Below are 26,479 nucleotides of genomic sequence, written 5' to 3'. Positions count from 1 at the left end.
AGGAGTGAGAATTAGACCCGGCCCAGACTGCTAGTGCTCTACATCCGGAGATTAGCCTTAGATCACTCACCTATCCTGTCATAGTGTCTGGCACGTTGGCATTTATTGTTACCATACTGTTAGTGATAAAATTTATCCAGCTTTTGAGAAATAACTGTTGTAAAATAACTATCCAACAGATTTTCATAATGTTGTTGTTTTTTTTTTTTTCAAATGAAATAAAGTATATGAGACATATCTTTACAAACAAAATTTGCTTTATAAAAATATAAAAATTTTAGTTTTTATAAAACAAGTTTTTTTTACAAAATATTAAGTTGTAAAAAATGTTTTATAAAATTTAAGTTTGAACCTAATTTGAGTGTATACTGTATTTTTAAGATTTTTTCCCTCCCACCATGATAAAGGCCATACAATTTTAAATAAACCCCATGTATAATATGTGATTACACAATTAAAAAAATATATCATTATATGTATTTACAAAATGCTTCCGGGTACCGACATTTTGTAAATTGTACTTCATTTGTCAGAGTTTAGAAATTACATAGTAATAGTGTAGTTTTCACAATACATCAAATAAAACATCAAGATAACACAATTAAATAGGATTAGTAAATGTATAGACAAATACTTGCTTACATTTCTTTTGTAAGAATGTCAGCAACTTTGTAAAAACCAAAATAAACCTATTATATTTAATCTGGAAATTCACATTTTTTGCTTGGACACAACTCAAATCACTACATTACTTTCATAAAGAAATACGATAAAACACTGTATAAGTTACGATTTTCGTTTGTATTTACTCATATTCTTGGTTATTGGCACATAAACAACAAGAATGGTCGTTACGCAAAACGGTAATAATCCACTACGTTGTGACTGGTAGACAAAATCATCACATAGGTACTTGGGTATTATTGCAGCCCACTATTTTTGGACGAGATTTCCTTATTGTGGACCAAAATAAATTTCATTATACATTCCTAATACTTTCCTTCTTCCATAATGAATAAAAAATACTCTATGAATCATACCTCCTATCGCCAAATCGCCTGCAAACAGGCCTAGACGAGTGCCCCTTCAAGTAGGCCTAGATGCACAAATCACGTGTCACTTGCAAATAATAAAATGTTGTTCTTTAATTTTTTGTTTTTATTGATTGTGATAATAACTTGTAAATTTAAAAAGTCTGTTCTTTTTAATACTGTAATTTATTTTGTCCCCGATAAGGAAAACTCGTCCAAAAATAGTGGCCTCCTGATAAGTAACCAAACAACATACGTTTCACAGATCAAACAGGAGGGAAACAACATAAAACTCATATTTATCGATAGTTTGGAACCTAATGAATATAGCTATCTGGTTATTTGGCCAAAATAACCTTGTACTATATTAAATATTATCAAAATACAAAAAATCAAAATTAACGATACCGGCACTTACTGCGGCACTCAAAGGTTAAGAACAGTAACTAAGCCAAACAAAATATATTTAAATTGGATAAAAATTTTTAAAAATAAAAAAAATTAAATAAACTATTTTGCCTTTTTTAACTGTATCTTTATAAAACACAATGTAACCATTATAACCATAGCAATTATGATTGTTTGTTTCCTCTTCGTGTCAGAAAAATGAGAGTGACCGGAAATAATACTCTTAACACTCTCAAAATGAAGTTTTTAAAGCCATAGAATGTAAATGTTTGTATAAATAAGCTCATTTGTAACAAAACAAACACAAATGGATGAGATATCAAAGGGTTAATTACAATTTTGGTATTTGCAGTCTTTCTCAAATACAACCTGAAAATTCATATACTGTTACAATCTACAGTTTCAAATCATTTACCAAACAGATGTTCTATCTCACTGGAACTATTTATATTCCAAGTATGAACATTAAATCAGAGATTTGTAAAGGAAAAAGGATTTTTCTGGACATTTGCCATTGTTCAGTGAAAAAAAAAATCTGTAACACTACGTTAAGCATTGAGATTTAGGTGTGTCACAACGCTTTGGTATGATTTGTTTATTTTAACCTAGTTTGTAATTATGTATTAGGCTAGTTATTTAGCTGAAGAAGAGATCAGATTGCAGATCTCAAAACGTAGTGTTACTGATTTTTTGTTTCACTGAACGATGGCAAATGTCCAGAAAAATCCTTTTTCCTTCACAATCCTTCCATCGCCAAAAATAAACTTTAAACAAAGAAGAGATTTTTAGATGACAAAAATACACACCACTTTGGCATTATGGGCTGTGGTGGACAGCACCAGACCGAACAAGCCAGAGTCGGAGAAAGAGTTACTGAAGGCCGAGATCCCGAGAGGTTCCTTGGACTCGGCGATCAGCTTGCCGAGGGGTCCTGCGCCTACTCCATACTTGACATAGGAACCAGCACCAAGCGCCGCTCGCAGCACTGAGAACACTAGTGCCTCCTTCGTTTTGAGTCTATAGACAAACACTAATATGAATATTATGACGAACATTTAACACAATAACAAACAGTAGTACTTCACTCAACATCTATTGTTAACAACAATGATTATAAGTTTTGTAGTAATTTCTAAGAGTTTACGTAGATACATATACAATTTTTGTATAAAAAAAAGACAGAAGATAAAGGTTACGAAGATAAACCTTGTACAGAAGCATATTAGTGTTGGGTTTGTAGTTGGATTCCTACAAATTATTTTTCAACCCACAGTTGCAGCAAGCATTATTCTTGACAATACAAATTTGTGGTGAATGTGTTCTACGACAGCCATAGTGTATACAAAACCTAGTGTAAGTAGGAACGGACTTACTTTCTCAATCTTTAAGTGACTAAAGCCCTGTTTACACTAGCATGTAGCGCTTGCGCAAGTAGGATGTGCAAGTTAATGCAAGCTGTACTTGCATGCAAGTCAAGGTTTACACCTACTGCAAGTGGAACTAGCCTCAATTCCAGTCAGTGCAGTGCTACATGTGATGCGGAATGTCGGATGTTATAGAGGACGTTAGGGCTGTAGTGAGAGATGCAGTTAGTGTGTTACGTGATGAGCTTTTTGTAGAAGCAAATGAATTACTATTAAATATAAAGAGAAGAAAAAAAAGGTCATGCTGGGAAAGAAGATGGGTTTCAAGAAGGCTGCAACTAGGAGGATCAAAACTATTAGATGAATTGGCGAGAGAAGACCAAGATAGCTTTAGGAACATCCTCCGTCTCTCAAAAAATAAATTTGACGAATTGCTAGACCATGTGAAAGAGTGCATACAGAAAAAGGATACAAAGATGAGGGTAGCCCTACCAGCAAAAATTAAGTTACAAATTACGTTAAGATTTTTGGCTACTGGAGATTCCTTTGCTTCCCTACAGTATTTTTATCGAGTACCAAAATGCACTATTTCAAAATTCATTCCTGATGTTTGTGCTGCTATATATGAAACATTGCAGGAATTTGTGCAGGTAAGAGATTTTCCTAGCTATTAATAAAATGTTTTTTGAGGATATGTGTACTTCATTTAAACACAAGTTCAATGATAATAAATTTATTATACAATAGTCAAAGGAAATATTGATTAGCAGTAGATTGGAAATTGGTAAAAAATGTTAGTGTCATAGAGACCAAAAAATTAGGTATTGAAAATGTCTTTGAACTTTTCTTAGATGTCGTCGGTTTCTTCCCTTCGCCTTCATTTAAAATACTGTTTTATAGCCATTGACAATAAGTTTGTTATCCTGCACTATTTGAGCCGACGTGTCCCATATTATGATACACGGGAGAGGCTGCACTATCCTCACTTGGGCCAACCACGTGAATACTCAATATTGGAATGAGATGAGTAGTTTGGAGATGGAGATAATAAATAAATTTTGGGACGGACTTTGTACGTTATTATGTTGGGCAGGTTGTATGTTTCTTTTCATTCTTAATTCAAACAAATGGGTTTGAATGTGTTGCATGGCAAGTAAAGCGGTGACTCAGGCAAATTTTTTTCAACTGGGAAGCAACAAATTGGCCGAATAAATCGAACTCATTGCTTTCTGTCATCTGTACATTCCGTGGTTCAAAATGCCTTATCTGATATCTCTTTTAGTGTTATAATGGAAGATTCAAATTTTCTGTACTTTCTCATCTGTTTTTGTTTTAAATGCAGTTCTAATCTTGGGAGGAATAACAGTTTGGTGGTCAGTTGTAATCTTTCTCTTGATACGGGGTGTTTGATGTTCGTCACTCTCTCAGCATCAATATCTTGGGATTCTTCGTTTCGTTGGTCCTGTGGGGGAAAAAAGGTGTAACTTAATGAAAATTGTTTCTGTTAAAAGTAAAAACATGTTCTGATATTTTATATGTGTTACGACATGACAATATTTATTTTTTGTAGATGCCAATGACGGAAGCCGGATGGGAAGACATAATGAGCGGTTTTTCAACACGATGGAACTTTCCTAGATGTTGTGGGTAGCATCGATGGAAAACATATTCAAATACGTTGTCCAAATGAATCCGGGTCAGATTACTACAATTATAAAGGAAATTTCAGTACTATACTTCTTGGTGTGGTCGATGATGCCTATTGTTTTACGTACGGTTGACATAGGGAGCAATGGCCGAGGCATCCGATGGCGGAGTGTTGGCAAATAGTAAGTTGCAACAGGCTATAGATAATAACACATTAAACCTGCCTGAAAACGCTTTGTTCGTTGCAGATGATGCAACATGATGGAACATTTAAGTGTTTGACAATCAATTTGGGCTAATTCAGCCAAATTGGCATTTAATGGTACCATCAATACATGTATAATGTAACTGTAACTGTATGTATAATGTGTTTCATTTTGAACATTGATTAAATAAACGTTAATGGAAAAAACCGTTTTACATTATGTTGTTATTTAGGCTTAAGTTACCTTACATTACAAAACTTCAATGCCTACCTTATTACCATCTTCATTTGGAAATTCCAATTACTTGGCTCTCTCTTGTCTTCACAACTGCTCCTAATATGCGGTCCCATTGTTGGAAACCACCTCAGTGTCGGTGTGTATACGTCATCTAAACCACTTCCTGAAGACTTGCTTTTTGTTATTTTTACTAGCTCGTTCGAATATGTATTCCTCAGGCTTCGCATCTTTTCTTTAGCATCTTTAACAGTAAAGTTTGGCATATTCATTCCTTTTACAATCTGTAACCAGCCGTCTTCTTTAAGATTTCTATCTTTATATTCCGCCAATTTATAATCCCATAAACAAGGGTATCCCTCATACAGTTCCAAAAAAAAGTTTCAATGTTGTTTATGTTTCCATTTATCATACTTTTTTACCTTTTTTCCTTCCTTCTTGACAGTCTCCTTTCCTATCACGGGTTTATCACTTTCATTGTTCTCGTTGGTATCAGCCATGACAACTCAGTAACCACTACAACTATAACAAATATACAAATTAACCTTAAACTCAAATGTACAGAGCACACACCGGAACACGACTAAACACACTCACTTTACTTGCTTACAAGTCGGAGTGGTCTGCAAGTCACGTGTTTTACACAGGCAAGTGGAGCCGGCGTGCAAGTAGAACTGACGCACAAGTTGTTACTTGCGCCGGTAATATTTGTCAGAACAAATAATTACCGGCGCAAGTAAACAATGCATGGCAAGTCAGCCCTGCAAGTTTAACTTTTGTGCATGTTAGTGTTTACATTTGCAAGTTTTCTTGCAAGTAGGATGCAAGTAAAACTTTGCGCAAAGCGCTACATGCTAGTGTAAAACGGGGCTTAAGAGAGGTTGTTGTTGTTGCTCCTGCGTCTCTTCCTACAAGATTGTCATTAATTCGGTACATAAATGAATATAAGATTAAAATAAATCAAACCGGTTACTTTCTACCTCAAATTCCTTGAATTAATTTTATCTAGTCACACAATATGTTTGTTGCAATGTCTAAGGCAACACTGTCAAACATTATATATATATCATTTCAATAAACATTGAATTCCAAAACGTGCTTCTCTGCCGGAACTCGAACCCGGATCTCTCACTTATTATATATGTTATATTAACTAGACTACTGAATGAACAAAGCACTCCTGAGCTACCAATCCGCAACCCGAAGATGTTTGTACCACCAGTTAGTGAATAAACTATTTTATTAGTCCAGTACTTCAAGTATAAAGGCACTCTCTCTCCCCCCCTCCCTCCATCTATATATATATATATATATATATATATATATATATATATATATATATATATATATATATATATATCAATACAAGCACAAAGGCTTCTTATGATAAAAAAAGACAAAAGACTTCAGTGCAATAATAAATTTGTTCATAAAAGTTAAAAAATATATGCAGTACGTATTTTATATCATAATTGAAAATTATTTTTGTCAAAATGTTAAAGGACTGTGAAGTTGTCTTCTTTCATTATAATAATATATATATATGTATAAATTGAAGCATTTTCAATACTGATATCTGAGGCCAACATATCACAAACATTTAAAATGATAAAGCAATTACATTGTAATGTGTATCAAAAAGAATTATCCGATTTGGCATGTCTATATTTCGAACAGTAGTAAACATATACAATTACTAATTTTTTTGGCTGAAAGGGAAACTCAAAAAGATTTTTTTCATACCTTTTCAAAGGTGTTCAATATGTCCACCTTTAGATACACGACATATATCTATGCGGTATTCAAATTCATCCCACACTGCAGCGAGCATGTCCTGAGTTACTGATTCCACTGCTGTTGTAATGCGATTCCTCAGCTCATCCATTGTTGTTGGTAGCGGAGGCACATATACAGAGTCTTTGATGGAACCCAACAAGAAAAAATCACATACAGTAAGGTCCGGTGACCTTGGAGGCCAGAAATGTAAGGATGCGTCATTTTGTCCAGTGTGGCCGATCCACCGGTCACAAATTCTTTGATTTAAAAATTGCCGGACTGCCAGATGCCAATGTGGCGGTGCCCCGTCCTGTTGGTAAATGAAGTCATTTGAATCAGTCTCCAATTGGGGGAAAAGATAATTCTCAAGCATATCGAGATATGTTATTTCTGTAACAGTGTTCTCAGCTAAGAAAAATGGACCGTACACCTTTTCCTGTGGAACCGCGCAAAACACATTAAATTTTGGAAAGTCTCTCTCATGTTGCACAATTTCAAGTGGTTTTTCTGTGCCCCATATTCTAACATATGGCGGTTTACAATACGTTATCCATATACAAAAATGCCGATACAAAATGTTATCCATCATCTTATCAAGAATGAAGTTACAAAACTCCACGCGTCGTTCTTTATCACCCTCACGAAGAGCTTGCAGTATCTGAAGTCTGTATCCTTTCATGCGCAATCGTCGACGCAACACACGCCAGACGGCCATAGGAGGCATGTTGAGCTGTCGACCAGCGCGGTTAACAGATTTCTGAGGGCTGCGTGTGAAACAATGGCAGACGTGCTGCACGTCTTCATCGGACACTCTGGGTCATTTGCCTTTACACAGACAACCTGTTTTTTGAAATTGTGCATACCATCGTCTAATGCTCTGTGATGTAGGAGGATCAACACCACACTTATTAAGAAGGTCACACTGAACAGTTATTACAGACACACTGCGAAAAAAGTAGAACACAAAACGCTTTTTGTGGTGCAGACACCATTTTCACTAGAAATGAAGTAGGCGTTCACTCAAGTGCGCTTCTGCTACCTTGCAGGAACCATGAAAAACTTTAAAAGATACTCTTTTTAACAGTACGTTGGTGGTGCATTTAGCTCAACAAACAGAATAGTTATGATTTTATTAAATCGGATGATTCTTTTTGATACACCCTGTATTAAAATTAAAAGGACATGATGAACAGCAATATGCTGCATTTCTGCATACGTTCATAAATTTAACCCTTATTAAAATTTGATTAGTTTCATATTTAATTTAACTTTTATCACATAACTAGCTCTTTCCCGTGGCTTTGCATGCTTTTCGTAAGCTTTGCCCGTATATAAGCACTTTTGTTTCAAGTGAATTATATTTCCAATGCCGAGGTAGAGTTTGTCTTGTCGCCACGATCAAAAAAATCTGTGAAAAGTGTATGTTTATAGCTATTGTACATGTACATGTACTTCATTATAAAGTGGCCAAACACTCAAGCTTTAAGTTTACCCAGAAATTTATTTTAAAAACAAATATACATCATAACTTAGCATCTTCAAATAGTGTTTGGCTATTTAATATACATAACTGCCTCGTAATTGCAGTTTATAATGTGCAGGTGCTTTAAAAACTTGTATCTTTTGCAGTGCCGCCTGGTGGCGAGTTACATCAATGAGCACAGCATATAAAGCTTCTTAGTGAAAAAATACATATACATACAAATTGTCATAATGATCAATCAAATAATTTACAATTCTATAAAGGACATACAGACAAACATTAATTAATTATATATATATATATATATATATATATATATATATATATATATATATATATATATATATATATATAAAACATTAATTTATATATATCATTTATATATATATATATATATATATATAAATATTAATATATATATTAATGTTTATATATATATATATATACAGATTATTTTAATCCCATTGATTACGAATATGATGGAAGATTAAACCTTTCATTACCAAAATGTGATTTATCAAACAAAAGAGATACAAAGACTGAATAAATTCCAAAGATACAGTTTGCTGTGTAATTCAATTCAACTATGAGTCTGGATATGTAATGAAGCAACATCAACCAAAACTAGTCCTCCCCTCCTCTCCGTATCCTAGTGACCTCTTTTTGTGGCAACACCTTCCTGCATACCTGCTGACTTGCATCATCTAGCCCAATCTTGAATCAACCCTTGTTTTACTAGAAGCAAATTCTTCTTTACAGAATTCCTCATATTTTTAAAATTCTAAGAACTCAATGTATGTTCACTGAGTTACAGACCCTGCAGACTCGGCAGCCAGTGCAATGTGGACGTGTGAAGATGGTAGATCGTGCCTGATCTCTCCACCGTAGTATTTGGGGGCTTCATGACTGCCAGGTGAAGATGGCAGGTTCAGACTCTCAGCTAAGTGATGCAAGTGCTCCAGCGACACTCCTACACCCACCAAGGCTCCTCGGGGTGCTGTGAAATTCTGCGCCACAAAGTACTGCAGCTGCAATGTAGAATTATCCAGTTAATAAAATCTGGAAAATTTGTCTTCTTGTAATATGCAAAAGAACATTTTATAAAAGTCTGGATATTTAACTAATTTATTTATTTGAAACTTGTTCCAAATCTTCAATCATCAATGTTTAATCTTTATTTTTTTGATGTACTTTGGTCTGGTTTTCTTCTTTATGTTAAAATTAATCATATTACAGTAATTTGCCATCGTTATATGTGTAACATAACAATGGCAAATGTCTGAAATCCTGTTATCCTTTCAAACCTTCCATCATCAATAACAAACTTTAAACAAAGTGTATTACAGTGTTTATGATTTATTTAAAATGAAATATAAATTACTTCGATTTTTTTAATTTTATTACATGTTTCTTGATTGTGAAATTTTAATATTGAGATTATGTATGATTGGCTTTGTTTGCATGGTTATGAGCTTTAAACAGTACCTATAAACTAAATATACTACATATTATCTAAAGGACTTACAGTTTCAGAGTTTATTTTGCCGATGTTGTAGTCTTTTACAAATATGGAGTTTCCCAGCCCACTCCTGTAGGCTGCATTGACCACCAAGTCTAGAACCTTGGCCTGTAACAAAGTCGTCCTTACATTATTACTTTGGCAGGTGACAAACCCATAAAGACAAGTTTGATAGGAAATTCGATAGTATGTCTGGTCATGAATGCCATAACGCGATCTGTCAAAACTTATTGGTGGTACTAGAAATGACATGCTTCAAAAATATTTACTAAAAATTGACATTGGTGAAACTAACAATTTCCTTGTGTAACAGGAGTGAGCTAACTGAAGACATTCACAAAAGGCATTCACTGATAACTTAAGACAAAGATAAAACCTTGTGAAATGGGAATGAATATTACAAAATATCAAAGGTGTATATAAAACCTTTTTGCAGGGGAGTTTCTTTATTGACAGTACAAAATCAATTAACAGGTTACATAGACATGAGTTTAAGTCACATTTTGCCCCCGGGAAATTATAGAGGTGACTCTGATACACTAAAATCTCTCTCTTCCTAGTTTTTATAATGCAACTTTAAGCTTGGGTTATTACTTTGACACTAGGACTAGACTCACAAACCAACAATGTCTTATCAAGATGAATCAATATTTGTAAATTCAGGGATTTTTTTATCAAAGATTCAATAAATTAAAGTGTTGAAACAAATACTGCCAACTGTATGTAGAAAAGCTGGGTTAGTAATTATTGACTCAAAAACGGAGGTTCACAAATTGGTTAAATTTTTAGATAAGGTTCAGTATTGTCAAGGTTTTAGATAAGTACTGTTCTAGATGCTTGGATCAGTGCATGTTCCACCTTCTTGGACTTTGATGTTACTAAGCTTAAGATTGCTATTGTTGAGTTGTCACTGTATATAGCCGTTAAAGAAGAATAGGTGAGGATTCACTTTCTTTTACTCACCTTCTCTCACATAGTATAATACCTTCCAAGCTACACCTACCCACCTGAGGGGAAGTGGTGGCCAGTTCGTATTTGATACGCGGAACCTGGTCGTCCAGTTCCCAGGGTTTGAACACCTGCTTGGTGGCTGCATCGACAAGGAATGGTAATCCTTTTTCACTGCAACATTACAAAAAATGTTTACAACAACCAGAAAATCATTAGTGAACTTTCACTGACTTGACACTATTTATATGCATGTCTCTCTAAAGAAATCCACATATTTTATCTCAATGTTTTGTTTTAATAACAGAGTGAAATTTTTCAGCTTTTTCTTACGGTGCAGAGCCAGGATTAAATTATATTTTATTATTCTTACATACACTAGTTATTCATAAAATTAATAGAGGCATCCTATATTATTTACAGAATTTCTTAAGTCTTTTACAGAAATTTTACTTATCTTAAACAATTGTTATATATATATATATATATATATATATATATATATATATATATATATATATATTTGATATTAATTGAAAGCTCTTACACCCAAGATGTACCTTTTCAGAATTTCAAATAGATCTGTGTAATGAAGTTTAGTAATACAATTTAGCGAGAATTAGGCTTTATTCAGAAAGAATACATCTAGGTTAATGATTACATTTAGAAAGAATAAAACAGTAACTACATAAACACTTGGTTTCTTAAAAAAAATATGAATTGATTTGTCACCTATACCATTTTAGGTGGAGATCGAAACGGAAATGTCTCTAAAATATTAAATATACCAAACGGTAAATATTTTCATTGGTTGTATTTTATCACTTTACACACTTATAACCAACTGTTACACATAAATAATTCTTACATTAAACAAGATAAAAAGAGACTAAAATTTACAATTTTCAGCCAGTTTGTCTTTATTTTGTTGACTGATGCTGAAATTACATTTATTTACATGTCTGACAGTTCTATTCAACGTGTATCATACTAAAAACTTTTTATTTTTTATTCTCGTTATACCTACGTATTTTGACCTCCACCAAAACTAGAGAGATTGATGGTCAATTTCTTTGTTAGGATAAATTAATCAATACCATGGAAAACTATGTTGTATGCTAAAAAAAGAGGTGACTTTCAGCTCAGAAACAATTTTAAAAGTATCCCGAGACTTTTGTAAAAGATAAATGAGAAGTACCGTATATTGACTATGAAAAAAACAGGAATTTTCCGGGCATTTGCCATCGTTCAGTGAAACAAGAAATCAGTAACACTACGTTTCGAGATCTGCAATCTGATCTCTTCTTCAGGTCACTTTCTTGTTTCACTGAACGATGGCAAATGTCCGGAAAAATCCTGTTTCCTTCAAAATCCTTCCATCATCAAAAGTAACCTTCAATCAAAGTATTGACTATGCTCATTATGATTTTATTCTTACATAAGGCAGAGACAGATATCTGTAACAGTTTAGCATGGATTCCAAAATAAATTATGCTTAACACTAACTATCAAGTCCGAGATATGAAAGGACTCACATTTTGTCAGGTGTGGCATCCAGCGTGTAGGCGATGCTCTCACGGTCCGATGTGACACTGAGACTCGCACCGATCTGCTGCAAGTTGCGGACGATGCCGAACCCACTCGAATTGGATGTGGTCAGACCACCGGATGAGCGCAGTACACTGCTCACTCCTAGGTTGTCAGGGGTCTCATACCTTGAGCCAGCTCTATACCAGGACAGTTCAATCACTATATTATTTAAATGCAAAAATCCAAAACATATTTGAATAATTTACTCCTGCATAAAGAAACTTAGGAAATGAACATAATGAAAAGAAATTTTATCAATCTAACTTTACACAGTTTTTACCCCAATCGAATCCTCAGTGTTACAGCCTTTCCTATTTCAGGTATTATTCTCGCAATTGTGTGTTTAGGTATTATGTGTCAAAATATTAAAATACTGTAGCTAAAAAACAAAAGATTCCACTAAACATTCCTTTTGGAATAATCGGTTCTTCATATTTCCTGTTTTTCATTAGATTTGACAACATTTAATAAGAACTCAAATTCAGTTGCTACAATTTTTAATCACATTCTCTAAGTCAATTTAGGGTCTCCTATCAACCCTTCTAAATAACATTTTGCCATAAAACTTTCAGTTCAAAATCTTGGTTGTTCATAAATTTTTCTTAAAAAATGAAGTATGCCATTAAATATAAAAGGTAAAGTAGATGAGCAGTCCATATTCAATCAAGAAAAACATTGCACTTTTATTTACTGTGTAAAATAAACAGCACAATCTTTCACTCGACATATGTTCACTATTACCAATGTTATTCATGCCGCAAGATACTGGAAACAGAATTTTCCAGATATTTGCCTTCATTATACTAATACAATAAATCAGAAACACTATGTTTCAAGATCTGAAATCTGATATCTTCCTCAGGTGGAAAACTAACCTAATACATGACTAAACCTAGGTTAAAATAAACAAATCATACCAGAGCGTTGAGACACACATTTGTGTGTCAACTTCATCCACAGTATCTCTACAACATGCACTTAATAACAACAAAACACCAATGCTTAAAACTGAACTTAAGAGTACATGTATGCACTGACCAACCAACCACTGAAAACTGACCAGACACTAATAGGAAATAGTGATCATCACGGAAGAAACAACATGGCAGAAAAATCAGGAAATGTGATTGGGGCGTTTTACATTTTATAATGGGCTTATTCTAGATGAACTTCTCAAAACTAAACTGAAACTTTCCATTGATTTATTAGAAATCTCCAATCTGTTTGGCAATTTATTTAGGTTTCCTTGTTAATTTTATTTATGTTTCAGAATTGGCAACCAAAGCGGTCTAATTTGGACTTGTGGTTGACTGATTGGTTGGTCCACTAATTTGATATATTATGACACCTTGATAAATTTCTTTTTAATAAAATGGGGTTTCTGATGTATTATGTTGGCTTCATCCCAATTCATACAATGATCTTGTATGAACAAACTTTAAACAAAGCAATAGTGCAGTGACCCATACTAATTGAGCTTACTCTCCATGGTCCAGTGGCCCGCAGATCATGAACTATAAGTTATTACAAACTAACTTTTATTTATTGGTTGACTTCAAAATAAATAAACTGATTTCTCCAGAGCTAATTAGGATAATGTATTATAATACTTTAGAGGCACCAGGATCGTACCTGAACAGCAAAGAGACCCTGCTGATTGGCACTTCACTATCGGCAGCTGCTAATATCAGCTTGTTGGGCAACACCTTGACTTGGACCTCAGCACATGCCTGTGCAATCTTGGCAGCAGTAGCATAGTTACGTTTCTGAAAAAGACAATATATAAAAAAGACATGAAACTGAAAAAATTGTTACCTTCTTCAAGTTAATTTCAGCCTAAATATCTTTACTACAATTCTTCTTATTGGTACTATATAATCTGGTTCAGAATAAAAGTTGAAATACAAATCTGATGATCCCAATTTACTGCAGAATGAGTTAACGCTTTGCCCTCGGGAGATTTAAAAAAATGTCCTCTCACGTTGGGTGGCCAGCACTATCCGGTTTCTTTATTACATTTTCCTAGCCATAAAAGAAAAACATTTTTATTGAATAGCCGGCCTTTCTGGACATATGGGAAAAAGGAGAAAGAAGAAATCATTAGTGACTAGCTGTATTAGATATATAATCTCAGGAGTCAAAGAAAGTTTCTAAATTCAACCGACCATAGAAAGAAATGGCAGTGGCCAGCATATGTTAACGTGCTAGAATTGTGTTTTCAATATAATAAAAAATTTTTCCTTAATCATCCATATCACATTTATAATTTTATAAATCAATGACACAAAACTAAATTTCAATTGAGGAAGGACATTTGCCATGCAGACATTGAACAAATTGAGACTTGTAGAGACAAGACATTTTTTATTCATTCACGCTTATAGTGACAAATCTTTAATGCATATTTAATTATATTTAAGGTCTACCTTATTAATTAGATTTTTCATTACAAGAGGAGGAAGATTAGGAAATTCAAATAGGTATGGTAGCTTATAAAACAATCAAGGCTAACACTACTACAGTGCATAATGACCTAACAATTGCAGACTTCACAAAGTAAAATTTGTAAAACCTGATGTACTGATGCTTATGAAAGTCTATTAGTACTTAATTAAGTAAATACAGTTACCTAACATTAGTTACATTATGATAACTACTGTGTTTCTTAATTTCTATAATCGCACATTACCAATCTGGTGAATCATACTTTAAAGGTAAACCCTGTAATACCCATATTGCATTGTTAATACAAAGGTCAAGAGTGTGTGTTTTTTTTAAATATTATTCAATACTTCATGTACTTCGTTTCTAGTAACATCACTGGCATCACACACAACTAAGACATCCTTTTTGCCCATACACTTTATGTTAACCCTGATCTGGCAGTTATTTGAGTATTAGAAAGACACTTGGTTTTTCTGCATCATCGGCCTCGGTTCAAGACTGGATAAAATACAGATAAGATTTCTGAAAACAGAAGGTGTTTACCATGGAATTCCATATCATCAATGTTCCAGTTGAGAGTTAAAAAAAAACTATATATCATTTGTATACAAACTATGAGTTAGATATGTTTCTTACTGCAATCTTCTACAAGAATTTTATTTAAGAACTCTGTTGATAACACGTTCTAAATATTTATTTGGCAAGCATTATTTGGTAGACTGCACACTATCAAGGATCCACACTATCATGAATTCAATAAAATTATTTTGAACCCCCAAAAAAACCTGTAAGGGATATGGAGTGGAGGGTTGTTTTTGGGAAATTGCTTAATAAAAAAGTGGGGCATGTGGTACCTCACATTAAAGGTCTCTTGACACAGATCATTAAAAAAAGTTTTCAATTTTATCTTGCTGTAAAGTAAAAGGTGTTAAAAATGTATACCTACTTATATCGCGTAATAACAAGAAGTAGATGGGAACAGAGTGGCTTCCTTCTCACCAACATTCGGGAGGCAGAAAACAAGAACCGACCGGCATAATGACAAGCCATTTTCACAGTGAGTCAAATAAAATTTGTTCTTTTTTATAATGTGGTTTTTAGGTCCTCGGTAAGAAGAACTGTTAAAAAATAATGGCCTCCGGAAAATACCAAAGTACCATTTTTTTGTATGTAATAGATTAGGTATAAAACCATTTTAGACATGTAATAGTAAGTACTCACAGAGTGGTTATGGACCAACTAACTCAATGTCAATTATAGGACAAAAGTTCATCATATTCATAGTGATCATTTCTATACTAACATTCTGTTTGCCCGAGAGTTGTTCAACAAAGAAACTTTCATTTCCGATACCATAATTAGAAATTCAACAGGTTTATGCAAAAAAAAAGTACTCAATGAGTATCTTGGAGTTAAAAAAACACATTTATTACAGGCAAAGGAAAATTTTTCTAGTAGGTTATAAGCCAAAGGCATAACGGAAACCAGTATTTTTTAATTTCGTTGTGGTTGCACACCGAGGACCAGCTTATCCGTAGAAGTAGACTGCAAGCTGTAAAACCTATTTTCGTCTCATAAATCGGTACAATTATAATATGGGTGTTGAGGATGTTAGTGATAAGTGCATATATCGCATCACATGTAGCAGAACTACAAACAGGCACTGGAAGTAAATATTCACAAAGCCCACTGATATTGCTTATCCACAATTCTTATATTTTGTACACAACTAACACTGAAAACCACTACCTTGAAAGTATTGTTGAATCTTCAGTAGAAGAGGAAAATTTGAAAACATTACCCAGCCAAGACCACAAGGTGATGATGTACCACATGCTCTTATTCAATTACCTGGCCGTAAAGAGCACTTAAAAATGTGAAGTTTATTACAGTGATGACGATATAAAAAGCAAAGTTGTTATTAGTTTTCTGCATGTAATTGTGCCATACATCCTAGATGTTAACACATGCTAGAGCAATAATAGAGGAGAAAAAGGATGGGACAGAAAAGAGCCCATGGTAATGATGATGGAGATTAGAGATATTAATTTTCACCTGTCTTGTAAATAGTTAATTTTTTGTTTGTTTTAATTTTCTTTTTAAACAGAGGTCTAAAAATAAGTAGACATTTTCTTGATCAGCACAAAATACGGATATTTTGTACATTTAGGATTTTTCAATTGAAGTTGTTAGTGATTCCTATAGGCTGGAGAAGATAAAAGTTTCAACTTCGGAGCACCACACATCCATGGATGTAAGGTAAATCCAATTTTTATTTCTTTCATAACAAGCTGTATTTTATTCTGAATAAAATTATAATATATATAGCAATATGTTTTGTTTAGTAATGGACTTTCCAGTTAATTTTTTTTAACTCAGAGCAAGAGATCAAAAAGCTATGCCAGCTACGGTTAAATGCATCCCAGTTCTAGTTAAATAAATAACTTCCAATGAGACTTTTAATACATTTTATAATTATTTATGCAATCACCCAGAAAACCAGATATTGAAAAAAGAAAGGGTTAAGAAACGTTATTTTACTCATTACCTCATACAATCTTAAATACTTTTGTTCAGAGGGTTGTGTAGGGTCAACTAAGAATATCAAAATAATTAATCACAACTACTGATAATTTCATTGACAACAAACATGTAGCCTAGTTAAAAGTGCTGTGCAGGTAGTCTACCCAATTAATTTTGTAGATCTAAAATATTCTGCGCTTCCAGAAAAAACAAAGGTTCTTAGATTATCATTTAGGCCTATCCTTTAACTGACAATCAACAGATCTTCCGTTGATATTGCTGTGTCCCAACTGGCATAAACGGAGATACTATTGATTTGCTGCACTTGCTCTTGTTAATCATTATAGGCGTATTTGGATGATTATCGACACGATTTATATACCGTTAGAAACAGGAAGAAATGCTTTTTTATTTCTCTATATACTGTGACATCATAAAATTATGTTATAAAAGTGATGACGAATTATTTCCTTGGTAGCGCTATGCCGTCTTTACTCGGTTGTGTACTATAATTGCAATTAAATTTATTTTAACTTTTTGAGGCAATATTGGCTAGATTTGTATGTGCCTTGATTGAAAATGTATGACTTGAGTTATTTTGAAAAACAACAATGTAATGTTGAAAATCGCTTCAAATAAAGACGTTATTTATTTATTTTTTATTGTATTGATTAGTGCTTATTATTCATTGAAATAGTTTCAATGTTGAAGAATGTGTTTTAATAACTAGTAAATTGTTATACAAATTATTTTTGTTTGTATTTAAAGGTTAGTTGAAAGGTTGTCTAGGCTATTGCTAGCAAGATTCAGTATTAGTTTTATTGTTACTTTGGTATTATCTGAAGGCCACTATTTCTTAAAGAGTTGTTCTTACCAGGGGCCTAAAAAAAATACATTATTAGAAAGAACAGACTTTATTTGACTTACTATAAAAGCTATGTCTCATTAAGACCATCAGTTCTAATTTTCTGCCTACCAAAAGGAAGCGATGTTGAAGAGGAGGCCACTTTCTCCCTCTCTACTATTAGTTATTAGGCTATATCATTAGGTAAATACATATGTAGGCCTACATATTAAAAATATAAAAAATTAATAAGTGCTCACATGATCAATTTAGGTACTATCTCTAGGGATGTTTACTTTTTTGACATCAGATCACGTAGCAAATCGTTAAAACAAAAAGTTGGATGATCTTTGATGTAATCTGAGATCGGGAAAGTACAGACTGGAAATGCCACTGGCCATCAGTGCGGGCTTCGGCGACGCCCTTACTCCTGGTGAAAAAAATAACATCCCTTGGGAACGTATCACATAAGCGTTCTTAAAGGTTACCTTTAACTTTAGTATTAATAGTAACAGATTTATGATAACCTAGTCTAAACCTACTTATATAGCCTAATAACAAGTAGTAAGTAGGGACAGAGTGGCCTCCTCACTGATATCGCTTTCAGAGACATAGAAAACAAGAACTGATCATTAATGAGATGTACCTTTTACAGTAAGTCAAATAAAGTCTAATCTTTCTAATAATGTAGTTTTTTAAATTTCCCATAAGAAACCACAAATAGTAGCCTCCGGATAATACCAAAGTACCAATTATTAGCCTATGTGTTTATAGCTATGGCTATATCGTCTAGAGCCTTTACCACTAGAGAACTTCATTGACATTCTCATTAATCTATAGTGACCTAAGCTGACACTATATAAATGCAAGATAATCATGACTGTTATAATTAACCATCACTCATTATACAATCTCTGTAGACAATGGCTTTAGCTATATTTTAGTATACAATGGAACTCTGTACTCCTAAATATGAACAAGGTAAGTACAATAAGCGGACCCGGTTTTTTCATATCAATATTGACAAATGATGTTACTTAATTATAACTATCAATATAATGAACCGATACTGGTTTTTGAACAATAACTAACTTGTATGAACTTTGAACACCTTTTCATAAAATAAATGTATTGTCTTTTACTGTCTACAGCTCGTGGAGAACTATAAAACGAATTTTAAAAAGTGGCATATCAACCAGCCTGCTTGCAGATCATGTTTGTGAATATTTGTATAGAAGAGAAGTATGGTTTTCTAGAGAGGATACTTTCAATATCTTCTTGAAAGCGGTTAATCATTGCTATCCAATAGAAAACGTATACATAGTTACACAAATCTAGTAATTTCACATATTTAGTGTATTTTCTTTTATAAATGTTTGTTATGTAGTAATCATTTTGCTATTATTTATGAGTATTTTTGTTATAACTCCTTTATGATTTATGAGATTGTAGTGTTAATTAATTATTAATAACTGCTAAGTATTATAATAATTATGGTACTTTGGTATTATCCGAAGGCCTTTTTTTGGACGAGTTTTCGTTACCTTGGACCAAAATAAACTTCATTATATGTTATTAGTACTTTTCTTGTTTTATAATGAATTAAAAAATACTCAATGAGTCATACCTCCTGTCGCCAAATCACCTCCAAAAAAAGTGACTCGCTAAGTAGATCTTGACGCACGAATCACCTGTCACTTTCAAATAACTAATTGTTGTTCTTTGAGTTTTTGTTTTAATTGATTATGTGTGCTTGATTATATTATAATTTCTTCATGAATAATTATATTTGCCTCCTGAATTCTTGTCGAATTGAAGAGGAAAGTTTCTTTTATTAGCAGAATACATGTGGCGATCGTGAGTAGCGGTGATTGGTGGCAATGGATTTAACTCAATTCTCGCTGACATTGCTTCCTTTTGAGAGGCAGAATACGATAACCGTTCGTAGTGATGACTTATAAATTTCAAAATAGGTTAAATAAAGTCTGTTCATTTTAATACTGTAATTTATTTTGGTCACTGATAAAGAAAACTCTCCCAGTAATAGTAACTTCCAGATAATACCAAAGTACCATGATTATTTAATCTCAAATCAGATTGTTGTTATGACTATAGCTATTTTGATAAACTCTACCATCCCTATAACAGATCCATAAATTTGAAAAATTTGTGTTTCAAAGTGTCCAACACTTAAGTGATCGATAATATAAAATCATTAATTAGAATGATTTAAATGTTATCTGGCATGTTTGTTTACCCTGTTAAACAATTTTAACTGCCCAAACTTAGTACAAAGAAAGTTGTATTATTTAATATAATCTAAAATGCATATATTTCTTTGATGTATAAAACTATAGTTTACTATAATACAATCTTAAAAGTCTACAACGTAATTCAGCTCGACATTATTGTTCCAAAGTAATTGAAACAAAATAAGACCTAGTGTGTGGTAGGCTATTTGAGTAATGACTGCTGGAGACGGGATATACTGTTGTTTGTTAATACCTATTACAAAATGATGTGTTGAGTTATTACGTTCCTGTGACCTGTTACCATGGTAGCATGTTAGTAAACACAAATTTACTGATTCACTACAATGTAACGTAGAGTGATAAATTTATAAAGAGGTTATATGTCTAGTTAAGCTTAATGCACTAAAAATAATTTATTTATCAAATAAACCATATATGAGGTAACTATACACTTTCAACAGCTAGAATAATTCTTTTATATTTAAAGTACCTTGGAAGTTAAAATTTGTTAACACGACTGGTACACCGTGTCCGCCCTCTTTTGTTTTATAACTGGAATTTTTATTTTTGACTCCACAAAAGTGTTTAAAATTTATTTTATTTATATTATACCAAATTAACTATATTTATCCTTTATACAGCTAATACAAAAAAAAAGATTTTTTAATTAATTTTATAAAAAAAGACTAGGTTTACAAATCACTTAAAAACAGCCTTCAAGTTAGGGCAAACTGACTTGCCAGTGCAAGGGTTAAATGCAAATAATATGAAATGGAAAAGAAATAACAAAACGGCCCGAAAAATTAAATAACTAACATTCTTAATATTTTTTAAATAATATTGATATCATAGGCTAAATTTAGGATGTTGAAGAAGGTTGTAGCAGACGACATAAACAAAGGTTAAATATTTTACTGAGTGTTGGAAAATTACATTTTGTAGTTAGTTCAAATTTCTAAAAAATTCCTTACCGAAATTGCTTGCATTATTGGAGTTTTAGCAGCGTTTGAAGCCATTTCGTAGTAAAATTTGTTTCACTAAATGACCTTTGAGTACAACCCAGGAACAGCAGAACAGTCAACAAGGAAGGACACGGCTTTGAATAAGGAATGGGATGGACCAAGGAACATAAGATCAAAGAAATTGAACCAATATTGGACGAGGTACGCGAAATCAGCTGACATGACAGAACAGGGAAGACTTCCTTCAAGAAAATACTTAACAATCTTCTATTAACGAACACTTTTTTTGTTTTTAAGATAATGTAATAGCAAAATACTCTAAATTTAACCGAATAGCCTAAACGAATTCTTTACAAGTCAGAGGAACCATTATCAAATGGAGAGTTAATACGTGTGTTATTTTTCGTTATTTCATATTTTATTACTCTTTTTCAGTACTAACAGCTTGGTTAATCATTTTATATTTGTCATCATTGTAAAATGTGTCAAGCCACCATTGTTCAAACATAAACATAGCTCCGAGCCTCCTTTCCTTTCTAAAATGTAAACACCGAACTGCAAACAGATAATTGTTCCGATAAATCACTGTTCAATGTGAACCATTAAGATTAAAGGTGACTGGTTCGTCAATTGTCAAATTGACGAAAATCAACAAGTTCAAATAGCATCGTTCACTCTAAAAAGAAAAGTTCTGGACGCTGATCATCCATGTAAACCAAATATATTTTTCCTATAGAAAAATAATTACTCTGCGATAAAATGCAATACAGCCAACGCCAAAATAGATGACAACGCCGCTCTCAAAACCAATTCTGAGCCTGAAAGTCTTCTACCTATAATATTCTTCAAGATTTGAACAATTATCAGAAATAATTAAAACAATAATAAGGTAACATTTTTCCGTGGAAGTAAAAGTTAGGTCTCTTAAATTAAATATTCATATAACAGGTGACTTTAGAAGTCTAACTGCTTTTAAGGGGACATGGAACTCAATATTTTGATTTTTTTAGGTTTTTATTTTTTTGCAAATTATTATAGTTTGATCTGTTACAAAAACAATGATACCACTCCCACATTTCTATGACAACTATAACCCTTATAGAAAAATTAAACAAAATATCTTGTCCCGTGCAATATTCAACCGATCCGTGATGACAAGAGGTGTAAGATATCTGACTTACTTAGGGGACGGTGACTCTAAGGGTCATGCAGTTGTCGATGAATCAAAGCCTTATGGAGATATAAATATAGAAAAGGCTGAGTGTATAGGACATGTTTCCAAAAGGATGCGGTCGCGACTTCGAAAGCTGTGTAAAACAACGGGAACATTGGGTGATGGTAAAGCACTTGGTGGAAAAGGTAGGCTTACTGGCCCTGAAATAGATACCATTCAGTCCTACTATGGTAATGCCATAAAAAACAACAGGGATGACTTACTTGAAATGAAAAAGGCCATATGGGCAATTTTCTACCGTAAAATGTCAACAGATGCTAACCCTAAGCATATTTTATGCCCCGAAGGAGAACTTTCATGGTGCGGTTTCAACCGAGCAAAAATAACTAAAGAGCCATATTCCCACAAGCACTCTCTTCCTGAAGTAGTTTTAAATGCCATCAAACCTGTCTTCAATGACTTATCAAACAACACTCTTCTAAGTCGATGCACTTTAGGTCGTACCCAAAATCCAAACGAGTCATTGAACGGAGTTATATGGAAGCCTGCCAAAAACTGTATTTGTAGGTATGACAACCTTAAAAATAGGAGTATATGATGCAGTTATTAGTTTTTAACAAAGGTGCTTTAGGGAAACTAGATGTTCCCTAAACTAAAATGAATGTTCCCTAAACTAGAAGCTCTTAAACTAAAATACAGTGATAATTGCAATCTGCGCCTTCAGAAAATTGATAGAAAAAGAGTGTATGAAGCTGAAAAGAAAGTTCAGGATTCACAAAAGAGGAAAAGGAAACAAAGGAGGATGGCTAAAAGGAAGATTGAAGAGAAAGATAAGGTCAAGGACTATGAACCAGGAATTTTTTAATGCTGTTACGTTACAAAAATGTTAATTCTAGTATAATCACTTACTTTAAACTGCGTTTACAGAAAATTTCATTTTCGCACACTTATGCCCGGTTTTCTCAGAAACCGTTCAAGATAGAAGCTTCACATTTTTGTCACATAATTATAATACATATTTGTACAAATATACCTATTATTATCTTGGTATCTGTTTTTATTGGAAATATATTAATTAAACATGTTAAAAAATAAATCTTAAAAATGGTACTCTAAAAAAATTGTTTTTGAGAGGTTTAAAGTTAAGATATTTATTTGAAAATAGGTCTGTTTGTAAATCAAAAGAGGTAGTACAAACTGTAAAAATTTCATAGGTCTATCTCCAATGGCCTCTGAAAAAAATGGGCATAAAAATAGCAAAATTAGCATTGTCGGTATAGGGTGTACCATGTCCCCTTAATGATGACTCGGTTATTAAATATTACACTTTTCAAGAACATAGTAGTAAAATGTAGTATTAAAGGACGTCTTTTGCTCTCTGTCTAGTGAAGAAATTCGATCAGAATTAGTATCTGTTGTATTCCGAGCAGAATAAGGCAGTGCGTCTATTGCATAAAGATAAAATGTCCATTTCATTGTACACTGTCTCCTTTGAAAGCAACGAGAAAGCTAATGAAATATAAACACTAACTATGTGTTGTAATTTTTAAAGTAAAAAGAAACTTTCAATGTACCTACACTTAATTGTATACGACGTCAGCGCTTTGGGCATTAAAAAAACTTTTGCAAACTATACACAAAGGTGTTGCAAATGAGCAGGACAACATCATTACTTGGAGCGTTCTTCTAAAAGACCAAGACGCGTACATATACTAATTTTGACGAGACCCATACCACCCAGCTAAGGAAAAGTGCCGTAGATCCAAACAATCAATATTGAGTTGTATATGGTTTCCTACATTCAACCATGGGGGATCCAATGAACTAGTTTAAATTGCCGTATCTCCAACAGCTAATGATATGTAAGGGGACTTTTTGCTGTAAGTACGTCAAAAGTATCATATTACTCTGGAAAGACTGCCATTAGTACAAAATTCTAATCAAGAATGTAGTTAATCCATTGAACTTACTGCGTTTATGCTTATAACTCAGCACTTACTGCAGTCTAGTTTAGTGGGCGTCTAAACAGCTGGTTTATATACTGAGTTTTTAGTTGACAGTGAATTTGTGTTAGACTGGTAGCATATTATTATGATTTCAGTGAAAGTTTATACAAAATATTTAATGTCGGTATTTGTTTTATTCAGATATTAGTATCGTATGTGAATTTAAAGTAGGTATTTAGTTTTCCTTTTGGAATATGAGTGCTTCGAACCATAGTACTGGATCAACGGATCAACTTGTTTTAAACTTATTGTAAACTTAACTGTAAAAGACGCCAAGAGTGATAGAGATGAATAAAATGGGAAATCAGAAATAATTTGATCTACAGTTAATATGTCCAATAATTTTATAAAAACTAATGAAGAGCCTCAGCCGTCAAGTTCCACTGTAATGTTGCCAATCAATGATAAAGTAAAGTTGATCATCATAGAATATGTTTACCAATGCATTTTTCAATTCAAAGGGTTGTAATCGAACTTAATTTAGAACATGCTCATATAAGTCGTAACTTGACGTTTATTTTACTAGCAATATATTTTTCATTTATTTCATGAATATACCGCAACTAATATTCTTGGAAATCTTAACATTAAATACAGTTATTTGGGCTGTAGAATCAACGATCCAAGCGGAGCCCGTTTCTTTCATGCCATTAATAATAATAAAGTAACTGTATATACCCCTTCTGAGGATACATTTTCTAATTTCTAAGTGCAACTGTAGTGACGTGGAACAGCCTACACACACGAGCGCGCGCGCAGGGTTCAACAAGCAAAGCGCTCTCAATACTCGCATCAATTTTCAGTGCAAGATTCAAGATTTTTATTGTTGAAAACTGTACAGCACAATAATGGTCAAAGATTACTAAGGCTAGAATATTTTTCAATTAAAGTTAGATTTAATTACGTCAAAATACTCACAGACCTCGTATAAATAGTTTTCAACTAGGAAGCTCTTAAGTGCTGACTTAAATTTATTGTACAATTTCTTGACATTATTTGGTAAAACATTGTACATTTTTATACCCATACATTAAAAACTATTTTGTGTACTAGTGTACATACATTTTTTCTTGTTTAAATTATTTTTATATCTTACGTTAAAGCTGTGAATACTGGTTCAGTCATTACATTTATTTTTTTCTTTAATATGCAACAAGGTTGAGAAAACCTATAGTGATGCCAATGTAATTACTCCTAGGTATATGAATAAAGGTTTACAATGGGTTTGATCCGGAGCGCCACATGCTAACCTGACTGCCCTCTTCTGTAATGTAAAAACCTTTTCACCATCCGGAATTACCCCATAAGGAGATACCGTAGCTAAGACGGCTTTGAATGTAAGCATAGTATATGCTCAGAAGGATGTCAGGAGCAACACTGTTCTTTAAAGATCTCAAAAAGAGCCCCTTTGCTAGTTTGGTGGCTACATTGCCAATATGATTACCCCATTTTAAGTCAGTTTGTAAAAATATGTCCAGGAACTTCACAAAGCACAGATTTCTTTCCTTTTTGGTGACAAGCTAAGTGCTAAGTCCTGCACCTCCCCAGCATTCAGACTTAACTTATTAGCACAGCACCAGTCTACAAATATTTTTGTCTTATCTTCTAGGGTGTCATGGGCATGTGATACTCTCCCTGACATTTAAAACTAAGTAATCTGCGAATAAAAAACTATTTACATTGGAATTAGCTAAGTTGCTAGGTAAGTCATTAATATATAAAATAAACAGCGTATGCCCCAAGATAGATCCTTGTAGTACACCAGATGGACTGGGAGAATCTTAAACAAAACTCCATCAGTACATACAGTCTGCTGTCTACTCTATAGGTAGGATTAAAAAAATAACAGCTAAGTTGTCAGAAAAATAAAAAGCCAGCTTATTTACTAAACAACAGGAGTCTACAGTGTCAAAAGCCTTAGACATCAAAAGATCTAAAAACTAATTTTTCATGACGTTCCAAGCCTTTGTAACAATCACTAGCCAAAGACAATACTGCATTAACTGTGCTGTGTTTTGGCAGAAAACCAAATTGACTTTTAGACAAGAGTACATTTAATTCAAGGTA

The 26,479-nt window shown here is 33.2% G+C and overlaps 1 protein-coding gene across 1 annotated transcript in view; it reads right to left on the bottom strand.

Annotated features, from left to right (window-relative positions):
- Window positions 1-21,400, bottom strand: part of LOC124353802 (cytochrome b-c1 complex subunit 2, mitochondrial) — a 30,661-nt gene extending 9,261 nt beyond the window's left edge. The window contains exons 1-7 of the mRNA XM_046803800.1: window positions 21,242-21,400; window positions 13,839-13,972; window positions 12,152-12,343; window positions 10,676-10,790; window positions 9,675-9,776; window positions 8,966-9,177; window positions 2,246-2,456 (exon numbers count right to left, since the gene is read on the bottom strand). Coding sequence (XP_046659756.1) covers window positions 2,246-2,456; window positions 8,966-9,177; window positions 9,675-9,776; window positions 10,676-10,790; window positions 12,152-12,343; window positions 13,839-13,972; window positions 21,242-21,286 — 1,011 coding nt within the window. The 5' untranslated portion in view covers window positions 21,287-21,400. The remainder of the gene's footprint in view (window positions 1-2,245; window positions 2,457-8,965; window positions 9,178-9,674; window positions 9,777-10,675; window positions 10,791-12,151; window positions 12,344-13,838; window positions 13,973-21,241) is intronic.
- Between the last annotated feature and the right edge of the window lie 5,079 nt (window positions 21,401-26,479).

The sequence above is a fragment of the Homalodisca vitripennis genome, chromosome 2 (assembly GCF_021130785.1).
Source record: "Homalodisca vitripennis isolate AUS2020 chromosome 2, UT_GWSS_2.1, whole genome shotgun sequence".
NCBI classification, from domain to species: Eukaryota; Metazoa; Arthropoda; class Insecta; order Hemiptera; family Cicadellidae; genus Homalodisca; species Homalodisca vitripennis.
The sequence above is the reverse complement of the archived record's forward strand: the minus strand, read 5'-3'. Positions and strand labels throughout refer to the sequence as shown.